Raw genomic sequence first — 12,407 nt, forward strand, 5'->3', positions numbered from 1 at the left:
CTCACTGTGGGGGTCCCGCCGCTGAGGACCACCGCAATCTTGTATTCGCCATCCACCTGTTTGAGCTGCACGCCGCGGTGCCAGCTCACCACAGGGCCGGAGTATCATGATGTCACGACTCCGCCCCCGTGTGACGTCCCCCCCACTATGCAAGTCTATGGGAGGGGGCGTGATGGCTGTCCCGACCCCTCCCATAGACTTGCATAGCGGGGGGTGACATCACACAGGGGCGGAGTCCTGATGTCACAATACTCCGGCCCCGTGGTCGCCACCTGGCTGTTTGTGAGCTGGAACCGCGGCGTGCAGCTCAAACAGGTGGGTGGCATTGGTAGATGGAGCGAGACATGATGTCCCAGATGTGCTCAATCTGATTCAGGTCTGGGGAATGGGAGGGCCAGTCCATAGCATCAATGCCTTCCTCTTGCAGGAACTGCTGACACACTCCAGCCACATGATTTCTAGCATTGTCTTGCATTAGGAGGAACCCAGGGCCAACCGCACCAGCATATGGTCTCACAAGGGGTCTGAGGATCTCATCTTGGGACTGAATGGCAGTCAGGCTACCTCTGGCAAGCACATGGAGGGCTGTGCGGCCCCATAAATGAAATGCCACCCCACACCATTACTGACCCACCGCCAAACCGGTCATACTGGAGGATGTTGCAGGCAGCAGAACATTCTCCATGGCGTCTCCAGACTCTGTCACGTCTGTCACATGTGCTCAGTGTGATCCTGCTTTAATCTGTGAAGAGCACAAGGTGCCAGTGGTAAATTTGCCAATCTGTGGATGTCGGGCCCTCGTACCACCCTCATGGAGTCTGTTTCTGACCGTTTGAGTGGACACATGCACATTTGTGGCCTGCTGGAGATCATTTTGCACTGCTCTGGCAGTGCTCCTCCTGCTCCTCCTTGCACATAGGCGGAGGTAGCGGTCCTGCTGCTGGGTTGTTGCCCTCCTAAGGACTCCTCCATGTCTCCTGATGTACTGGCCTGTCTCCTGGTAGTGCCTCCATGCTCTGGACACTATGCTGGCAGACACAGCAAACCTTCTTGCCACAGCTCGCATTGATGTGCCATCCTGGATGAGCTGCACTACCTGAGCCTCTTGTGTGTGTTGTAGACTCCGTTTCATGCTACCACTAGAGTGAAAGCATCGCCAGTATTAAAAAGTGACCAAAACATCAGCCAGAAGTGGTCTGTGGTCATCACCTGCAGAACCACTCCTTTATTGGGGGGGTCTTGCTAATTGCCTATAATTTCCACCTGTTGTCTGTTCCATTTACACAACAGCATGTGAAATTGATTGTCAGTCAGTGTTGCTTCCTGAGTGGACAGTGTGATTTCACAGAAGTGTGATTGACTTGGAGTTACATTGTGTTGTGTAAGTGTTCCCTTTATTTTTTTGAGCAGTGAATGTACATGGGGGAAACAGGTGCAAGGGGCCTGGGGACACTGAAGGAGGCTTCCTGACAGGGCAGCAAGGGCACAGGGTAACATCTCCCCTACTGGGCCACCACACTGGGAGTGGTTACTTTATTCATCTCTTGCCATTGGAATAATAAGGGGGTGCCTGTGCACGGTGGTGTGGCAGCTACATGTCCCCATCAGTATGGGGGGCTCAGCTATAGGGATGGGGTATGTCAGTATATAGTGGGGGGGGGGGGGGGCATCTATTATAAGGGAGGAGACAGTCCCCATGGTGAGGAGGTGTGAGGTAGACTTCCATTGGTCTGGCCACAGAAGGCTGGAGCCCTGTGCTTATATATATATATAAGAGGAACTGACAGCCACCAGCAGCACTTCTGGAAGCCTCCTCCTAGGGGGCGCTATAGTTTGGGGCAGTGTCCGCCCTCATGGTGACGGTAATACGGAGGAGCTGTGACAGAGCGGGCGCTGATAATGCCCATTAGTAAATATTGGGACGGCAGAAGCACATTGACACAGCACCAGGCGAGAGCAGACAGCGAGGGGAGGGGCCGTCCTCGCTATTCACCCGATGTGATTGGCTGCCTGCTGTGGGCCGGGATAGGCTCAGCCAATGGCTGCGGGCCGTGAGCTCAGTAAAGCAGCAGCAGCCTGGTCTCCTTATCCCTAGGAGTCTATTGTAAGGGTGCAGCACAAAGAACACACTGCACTGCTCACTGCACCACACACTGCACTGCCACTCACTGGACATCACATTGTAGATCATGAGCACCAGCATCAGGTACAAGAGCAAGCTGCTCAAGACAGGTGAGATGCCGAGCCCCTGGGTGTGTGAGGGGGGGAGCCCGTGTGATCACATCCCTGACCTGTCTCTTTCCTCTCTCCCCTCTCTCTCTGCTGGATTCCGTGCGGCCTCTCGGGTCCCCCACAGATGAGAAGGAGGTAAGGGCCCGTTATCTATCTATGCATGCATCTTCCCCCTGGCCTGATCGTGGCCATCTGCCCGACAGGACGGTGATGAGCAGTGACAGGTATACAGGATATCGCGATCATGGCTCCCGTGTGCAGAGCTGGAATGCCTACTGCAGCCCAAAGCATGGCATCACTGATCCTGCCAACCATGGCTGCTGTATGGAGCTGGGGAAGCTCTCTCTATAGGACGTCATTGTACCCAGGCGCTGTGGCCTCCTTCCAGGTCCCCTGCTATATATAAGGACATATGGGAAGATGGCATCTGGATGAGGAGTTAACCCGTTCATCATCTGCTCGGGGAGGGAAGATACATTGGGAGGGATCCAAGGATCACTCATCCTTATATACAGGATACATGTATGTCTTCCCTATATACAGGATACCCAGCGATCCACTTATATCATACTTATATACAGGACCCCCAGTGATACATGCATGTCATCCTAATATACAGGACCCCTGTAATACATGCATGTTATCCTAATATACAGGACCCCAGTAATACATGCATGTCATCCTAATATACAGGACCCCAGTAATACATGTATGTCATCCTTATATACAGGATACCCAGCGATCCACTTATATCATCCTTGTATACAGGACACCCAGTAATACATGTACAGTATGTTATCCTAATATACAGGACCCCAGTAATACATGCATGTCATCCTAATATACAGGACTCCAGTAATACATGCATGTCATCCTTATATACAGGACACCCAGTAATACATGCATGTCATCCTTATATACAGGACCCCCAGTAATACATGTATGTCATCCTTATATACAGGACACCTGTAATACATGCATGTTATCCTAATATACAGGACCCCAGTAATAAATGCATGTCATCCTAATATACAGGACCCCAGTAATACATGCATGTCATCCTAATATACAGGATACATGTATGTCTTCCCTATATACAGGATACCCAGCGATCCACTTATATCATACTTATATACAGGACCCCCAGTGATACATGCATGTCATCCTTATATACAGGACCCCCAGTAATACATGTATGTCATCCTTATATACAGGACACCTGTAATACATGCATGTTATCCTAATATACAGGACCCCAGTAATAAATGCATGTCATCCTAATATACAGGACCCCAGTAATACATGCATGTCATCCTAATATACAGGATACATGTATGTCTTCCCTATATACAGGATACCCAGCGATCCACTTATATCATACTTATATACAGGACCCCCAGTGATACATGCATGTCATCCTTATATACAGGACCCCCAGTAATACATGTATGTCATCCTTATATACAGGACACCTGTAATACATGCATGTTATCCTAATATACAGGACCCCAGTAATAAATGCATGTCATCCTAATATACAGGACCCCAGTAATACATGCATGTCATCCTAATATACAGGATACATGTATGTCTTCCCTATATACAGGATACCCAGCGATCCACTTATATCATCCTAATATACAGGACCCCCAGTAATACATGCATGTCATCCTAATATACAGGACCCCTGTAATACATGCATGTCATCCTAATATACAGGACCCCTGTAATACATGCATGTCATCCTAATATACAGGACCCCTGTAATACATGCATGTCATCCTAATATACAGGACCCCAGTAATACATGCATGTCATCCTTATATACAGGACACCCAGTAATACATGCATGTTATCCTAATATACAGGACACCCAGTAATACATGAATGTCATCCTAATATACAGGACCCCAGTAATACATGCATGTCATCCTTATATACAGGACTCCAGTAATACATGCATGTCATCCTTATATACAGGACACCCAGTAATACATGCATGTCATCCTAATATACAGGACCCCAGTAATACATGCATGTCATCCTAATATACAGGACTCCAGTAATACATGTATGTTATCCTTATATACAGGACACCCAGTAATACATGCATGTCATCCTAATATACAGGACTCCAGTAATACATGTATGTTATCCTTATATACAGGACACCCAGTATTACATGTATGTCATCCTAATATACAGGACCCCCAGTAATACATGTATGTCATCCTTATATACAGGACACCCAGTAATACATGCATGTCATCCTAATATACAGGACCCCAGTAATACATGCATGTCATCCTAATATACAGGACTCCAGTAATACATGCATGTCATCCTAATATACAGGACTCCAGTAATACATGCATGTCATCCTAATATACAGGACCCCAGTAATACATGCATGTCATCCTAATATACAGGACTCCAGTAATACATGCATGTCATCCTTATATACAGGACACCCAGTAATACATGTATGTTAAGTTGTCATCTACAATGCACTATACACACCCTCCAGCCCTTACAATACAATAACAAACACTGCCAACATGCAATAATATTTACATATATGATCTCATCTAGAAACAATATTATTCAGTGTACAACCTACAACTGATGCAGAATATACAGTATACAGACAGCAGCAATCCACTGATCATATCCTATTACTTCTCATCCAGCTACATCAGTGACATCCAACCTGTGCAGTACTACAACTCCCAGCCATTGGCTGCCAGGCATGTAGTCATAGCTGGGATCACCGTTTCTCTAACCCCCTATATATGGTTTCCATAGCCTGTTTTTTGCCCATGCTGGACCTCTGCATGCCACTGATGTTATACATAGAGAGCAGGGAGAAAAAAGAGCAGAGATGGCGCTCCGATGGGGTAGTATGGCGAGAATAGGTATTTTTTAGGAAAAATCATGGGATGCTCACCTTTTTCTGTTGTGCGAGCAGGCACAACACTGATGCGTGCTTTGAATGTATATGTCGGGAGGCAGCCTGCCGTCGGTCCCGCTTGGCAAGCGGTCTGGAAGCGATGTACAGATGTGGAGTCTGGGTTGCCCGGCAAGGCTAGCCAGATGTCCGGTGGAAATCCGACTTGGTGGCGAAGAGGTAGACACAGATACCATGTGAAGTTTTAAAGCTTTATTTCAGGTGCAGAACGATGCGTTTCGAGGGGGCACCTTTCTTCGTCAGGTTCATAACAAACCATGTTATGGTTTGTTATGAACCTGATGAAGAGGGGTGCACCCTCGAAACGCGTCGTTCTGCACCTAGGTTGGCGCATGCCTGAGGTAGACACAGATACGATGTGAAGTTTTAAAGCTTTATTTCAGGTGCAGAACAACGCGTTTCGAGGGGGCACCTTTTTTCGTCAGGTTCATAACAAACCATGTTATGGTTTGTTATGAACCTGACGAAGAGGGGTGCCCCCTCGAAATGCGTCGTTCTGCACCTGAAATAAAGCTTTAAAACTTCACATCGTATCTGTGTCGGATTTCCACGGTTCCATCCGGTTTTCACCATACAGTTTTTGACTTTTCACAGTTTTTTTTCTTAGAATTTCAATCAAACATGTGAAACGTTATAGAAAATGAAGTGAAAAGTTAAAAACGTATAAGTTTTTTTTTTTAGAAAACGGATGCAACCGGACGTCACTTTTCAAACTGTATACGGTTTTTAACTGTATACGGGGTTGAAATTTGTACACACGTTTTGATACAGTTTAGTCCGGTTTTGAGGAATCAGTTTTTCATCAAAAACCTGACACGGGAACTGTATAGCAAAAACGTGGTGTGAATGCAGCCTTAGAAGAATGAATGGATGTTTGTACTCATGTGTAAATAGTGTAGTGCACTTATTTGGGATCTTTTAGTAGTGTACAGGTGGTCTATTGCCTGCATTCTATTACTAATATCATGTGGAGGGTAGAAGTTCAGACCATTTATCATCTGCAGGAATTTGGGCCCTAGAGCTATATCACTCATTGCAAATATTATGGGTAGGGTCACCTATCCAAACCCCCTGTAGCAAAGTCGTGTTATATCAGTCGTATAATATGTATAGCCTGTGGTGTGAGGGTTTGATGGTATAATCTCACTGTGCTATTACATGGTCCCTAAGAAATCCTGCGTACATTTGCTGTTCCTTTCTCTAAGGGTGCGTTCACACGGCCGTTTGTCCCTGTTTTTTTTTTTATCCCCCGTTTTGTTTCCTTTTTTGCAGGCTGTAACCGGTAAAAAAAAATCCCATTCATGTCAATGGGATTTTTTTTTTTTAATCCGCTTGCACCCGTCTGCACTCATTTCCCTTTTTTTTTTTACGGTGGAAAAAACGGCACACGCAGTATTTTTTCTTCCATCCAAAAAATCGGAAGAAAAAACGGATACAGTGCATTTTTTATTTTTTTTTGTAAATAGCTTTTTATAAAAAAATTTTTCAGCATACAAGAAAAAAATAAATAAAAACAACGGATACATACATGTAGGGTATTGTTTACAGATAACACGCATCTTGATAGCACTTAAACGTGCCCACCTATGGATACAGTAAATTTAACATTGAAGTCTATGGAAAACGGATGACATTAAAGGGGTATTCCGGGCAAAAACATCTTATCCCTATGGAAAGGATAGGGGATAAGATGTCTGATCATGGGGGGCCCGCCGCTGAGACCCCCCGCGATCTCCCTGCAGCAGCCCGCATTCTATGCATTCTGGGCGTTGCGGCCGTTACGTCCCCTCCCATAGAAATGAATGGAGGGGGCGTGACATCACGTCCCCGTCTCGGAAGCCCCGAGGTTTCCGAAACTTCAGACGCAGCTACGCATAGAATGCGGACCACTGCAGGGAGATCACGGGGGTCCCAGCGGTGGGCCCCCGCGATCAGACATCTTATCCTCTATCCTTTCGATAGGGGATAAGTTGTTTTTGCCCGGAATACCCCTTTAATGTCATCCGTTTGCATCCGTTTTTTCAATCCGTTTTTTGATCTGTCTTTACTTTTGAGCATGCTCAGAAAAAAAAATATTTTTTGTTTATTAACTGAACAAAAACGGATCCAAATGGATAACATCCGTTTGCATCCGTTATTTTTTTAAAGTCTGTTTTTAATTTTGACGGGAGAAGAACGGAACGGGTCTAGACCGCCATGTGAACGCAGCCTAATACACAGCCTTTTTTGGTCCAAAAGCAACATTCCCAGAGTTTTCTGCTTCAAAGAGCTACATTAGAACTGATGTTTCTTAAAATAAAACTATGCAATGCCGCACCCAGTCTTCCCTATATGTGCCACAAAGATCTATCTTATCTGTCCAAAGCCAGAAGTTGATCCAGCAGGAGACTTGGAAATATATTTCCCATTTCTTTTGAATCCATTTTTGGCTTTGGCTCAAAAAAAAAACTGATGGGGAGATTCATCAAAACATGTCCAGTGGAAAAGTTGCAGAGTTGCCCATAGCAACCAATCAGCTCGCTTCTTTCACTTTTAACAAGTCCTCTGCAAAATGAAAGAAGCAATCTGATTGGTTGCTATGAGCAACTTTGCACAGGATTTGATAAATCTCCCCCCTGAATGATAAACTGCTACAAAAACTGTGAAAAGATGTATAAAACCACTCAGGGTCACACGGGGGGTGCTCCTTGTTGCTCGCTCTGCTTTGGCTTTGTGGCTGCCGGCAGCACATCTGCAGCATCAAATATGCTGCGGATGTGCTCCTGTGTGACTCTACCAAAAAACTGTTTTGTTTTTTTTCTCCCTTAAAAATTGTGTGTGAAACTGCTCTAAGGGTAGGGTCATACGTGCCCTATTTTACTGCTTATATGCCGCTGTGTATTTTCCTTCCTATTGAAGTCAGTGGTTAGCAAAATCAGCTGTTGACTTCAATGGGTAGTAAAATACGCAGTAGCAAATATGCAACAAAATATGACACATGTGACCCTACCATTAGGGTACATTCATACAAATTTCCGCAGCGTATTTGCTGCGGAAAATCCACCACGGATTTTGCTACCATTGACTGACTGACTTCAATGGGTCCGAGGGGAAAATCTGCAAATCTGCCTCTATTGCAGATTTTCTGCTGACCCACTGAAGTCAATGGTAGCAAAATCTTATCCGCCTGTGTGAACGTACCCAGAAGTGGATTCAAAAGAAATGGGACATATAAAGGAAGGACTTACACTTCTCCCTTATGGATCCGCTTCTGCCTTTGGCTCAAAAACTGCAGTGGCAGCTTTCCAAAAACCCAGAAAAAAACCCAAGTGGAAACTTGGCCTAAGTGTACGTTCACACACTAGTAGCTAGCAGCCAGTTTCCCGCAGCAAGTTACGCTATTATTGATTTAAATGGGTCCGCAGACAGTCCGCAAATCTGACACTATAGTATTGTGGACTGTCTGTGGACCCATTCAAATCAATGGTAGTGTAACTCGCAGCAGGTTTCCCACAGCATGAAACTCGGTGCTACTATTAGTGTGTGAACGTACCCTTAGGGTGCGTTCACACGCTATTACTAGCAGCAGCAGAATCCCACTGCGAGTTAAGTTACCATTGATTTAAATCAGTCCACAGACAGTCCACAATAGTGTCAGATTTGTGGACTGTCAGCGGACCCATTCAAATGAATGGTGGCGTAACTCACAGCGGGTTTCCCGTAGCTAGTTACTGGCGTGTGAACGCACCCTAAGGCTAAGTTTTCACACAGGTTTTTTTCTGGTGCTTTTTTGGAAAACTGCCACAGTTTTTGAGCTAAAATCAGAAGTGGATCCATGAGGAATGAGAAGTGTAAGTTCTTCCTTTATAGTTCCCATTTCTTTTGAATACATTTCTGGCTTTGGCCCAAAAACAACAAAAATGTTTTGTTGCATCTGTTCTCATTTTTTGTTAGAAATCCTCTAATCACATGGTGAAAGAAACACTTGTAACAGGAAAAATGCAATGGGTTCATGTTATTTTTTTCTAAATGCAGCATAATTTAGGAAGGGCACTTTTTCCCAGGCTTCTCTATAGGAAAACAAAAACACCTGAAACAAATCTATGTAAAAAAATGACTGCACAAAACAACACCACACAAAACTCCTAAAAACGTATGAAAATAATGGTCTTTTTAAGCCAGAAATAAAGCAAAAAAAAAAAAAGTGTGTGAAGGAGGTCCCTTACTCTATATATAGAGAGAAAGACAGGTGAGAAGGTCAGGACTGGCAGCCAGTGCCACAACCACCATCATTCTGAGGTTAAGGACTGACTTAAGTTAAATATAGGTTTTGCCATATGATGGACAGTAGCCTTGGCTAGTAAACATGTCATCCTATTGATGACTGGCACAGGGTGGGTTGTTGTACTAGCTTTGTTATTGACAAAACGGGATGTCCCATCACATGGACATGATACCTTGCCGCACTTGACAGAACCAACACATCTGAATTGCTGAATATAAGTACAGGCAAAACTAGCCAAAGACATTACATTTTGATGATAAAAAGATTTGTAAAGTAATAAAAGCAAAAATATCACCATAAAATGCAATGTGATCTATTGGCATCATATTATAGAGAAGGAGGAGCTGAGCAGATTGATATATATCTTTATGAGAAGAGATTAAGCAGTATAATTTATAACTCATTGACTGAAATCTCAGCTCATTCTAAGCTTAGGAGTCCAGTGGGCGGTCTCACTTAATGATCAACAGCCTTTCCTGTATGAACATAGCTGTAAATCACTGATTAGGACCACCCACTGGACTCCTGAATCAGGAATGAGCAGAGATTTTTATGAACAAAATACAATCTTTTCCCTCAAAACTATATATTAATATGCTAGTAGATCATACCGCTTCTTCAATGTGACAGATTCCTCTGAACGAAATTTGGCAGAAAAATTTCACTCGTGTGAAGCTATTGCAATACAACAACGCTCAGCATGCCCGGACAGCCAAAGGCTGGTCTACATTAGTATCCTGTGGTCTACACTGGTCTACATTAGTATCCTCTGGTCTACATTAGTATCCTCTGGTCTACACTGGTCTACATTAGTATCCTCTGGTCTATACTGGTCTACATTAGTATCCTCTGGTCTACACTGGTCTACATTAGTATCCTCTGGTCTACACTGGTCTACATTAGTATCCTCTGGTCTACACTGGTCTACATTAGTATCCTCTGGTCTACACTGGTCTACATTAGTATCCTCTGGTCTACACTGGTCTACATTAGTATCCTCTGGTCTATACTGGTCTACATTAGTATCCTCTGGTCTACATTAGTATCCTCTGGTCTACACTGGTCTACATTAGTATCCTCTGGTCTATACTGGTCTACATTAGTATCCTCTGGTCTACATTAGTATCCTCTGGTCAATACTGGTCTACATTAGTATCCTCTGGTCTATACTGGTCTACATTAGTATCCTCTGGTCTACACTGGTCTACATTAGTATCCTCTGGTCAATACTGGTCTACATTAGTAATCTCTGGTCTTTACTGGTCTACATTAGTATCCTCTGGTCTACATTAGTATCCTCTGGTCTACATTAGTATCCTCTGGTCTACACTGGTCTATATTAGTATTCTCTGGTCTACATTAGTATCCTCTGGTCTACACGGTCTACATTAGTATCCTCTGGTCTACATTGGTCTACATTAGTATCCTCTGGTCTACACTGGTCTACATTAGTATCCTCTGGTCTACATTAGTATCCTCTGGTCTACACTGATCTACATTAGTATCCTCTGGTCTACACTGGTCTACATTAGTATCCTCTGGTCTACATTAGTATCCTCTGGTCTACACGGTCTACATTAGTATCCTCTGGTCTACACTGGTCTACATTAGTATCCTCTGGTCTACATTGGTCTACATTAGTATCCTCTGGTCTACACTGGTCTACATTAGTATCCTCTGGTCTACACTGGTCTACATTAGTATCCTCTGGTCTACATTAGTATCCTCTGGTCTACACTGGTCTACATTAGTATCCTCTGGTCTACACTGGTCTACATTAGTATCCTCTGGTCTACATTAGTATCCTCTGGTCTACACTGGTCTACATTAGTATCCTCTGGTCTATACTGGTCTACATTAGCATCCTCTGGTCTACACTGGTCTACATTAGTATCCTCTGGTCTACACTGGTCTACATTAGTATCCTCTTTTTGTTCTTGTTTCCTAGATGTGATGCGATCTGTGCGGAGTCCACAGAAAGAATGTACTTGTGAAAACAGAACTTCAGTGCCGGGAAACATCTGGCACGGAAATTCCGCCATGTGCACAGCGCAGCAGAATCCTGTTGAATTCAACAGGACTCTGCTGCAGCAGAATCTCCTTGCCGAATTTCAATGCGGAATCCGGCAATCTCATAGGCGGCAATACATTCCATGCAGAGTCCGCAGAAAGAATGAACATGCCCATTCTTTCTGCTGACGTTGGAATTTGTATTTGAATTCTGCAATGTGCACAGCGCAGCAGAATCCTATTGAATTTCGCACAGAAATTCTGGCATGTGAACATAGCCTTACAGTAGATAGTAGGGGATAATTGGGGATACATTTGTTAGGGGTGTCTCCATGGAATTACCACTTTATAGCCTTCTAAAGGAGATTTACTAGATGCTATGAAGATAAGCAGCCCATTTTATAATAGGCGTGGTACCCCAGACTAGCCCATGCATACTTTCCTTCACACCAGCCCTCCTTCTGCTGGCAGATCGGACCCGGATGGTGATCCTTTGATCCATTACACGAGTGGTGCTGGAACATTATGAATGCCTGGCAGGTTTTGGATGTAAATAATTGACAAAATAGAAGGCATTTTAGAATTATCCTTGTTTGTATCTGTCAGCTGCACAGCTTTGTTATCATTGGACGCGTTACACCTTTCCTAGTCTTTGATGGGTCAGAGCGGCTGTTCCTGAATATCCAGCCGGTGCTCGCTGTGTATTTGGCATGACTGCCTTGCTCAACCGCTTGTATCTTTTTAGTGTCCTGAGAATGAGAACAGCTGGGGAACACCTAGAGGGTTGTGCTGGGACACGTAGTGGAGTCTTGGCTGCATATTCTTATTATCAGAGAAGGTCATGTCATTATAGGTTACCATCTGGCATTGTTGCTGTTACAGACAATTAAAGAAGATTTTCCGACTTTAGATTCTTTGATGGTTCCCAGATTC

At 44.3% G+C, this 12,407-nt stretch overlaps 1 protein-coding gene across 2 annotated transcripts in view; it reads left to right on the forward strand.

Annotated features, from left to right (window-relative positions):
• Positions 1-1,799: 1,799 nt before the first annotated feature.
• SEPTIN5 (septin 5) overlaps positions 1,800-12,407 on the forward strand; it is an 88,733-nt gene continuing 78,125 nt past the window's right edge. Inside the window, exons 1-2 of one of the 2 annotated variants that reach the window (XM_056532337.1) lie at positions 1,800-2,232; positions 2,357-2,367. In XM_056532337.1, the coding sequence (XP_056388312.1) occupies positions 2,190-2,232; positions 2,357-2,367 (54 nt within the window). In that variant the 5' untranslated portion in view covers positions 1,800-2,189. Of the gene's footprint in view, positions 2,233-2,352; positions 2,368-12,407 lie in introns of those variants that run through there. The other variant, XM_056532344.1, reaches the window with a different exon arrangement.

The sequence above is a fragment of the Hyla sarda genome, chromosome 1, assembly GCF_029499605.1.
Source record: "Hyla sarda isolate aHylSar1 chromosome 1, aHylSar1.hap1, whole genome shotgun sequence".
NCBI lineage: Eukaryota > Metazoa > Chordata > Amphibia > Anura > Hylidae > Hyla > Hyla sarda.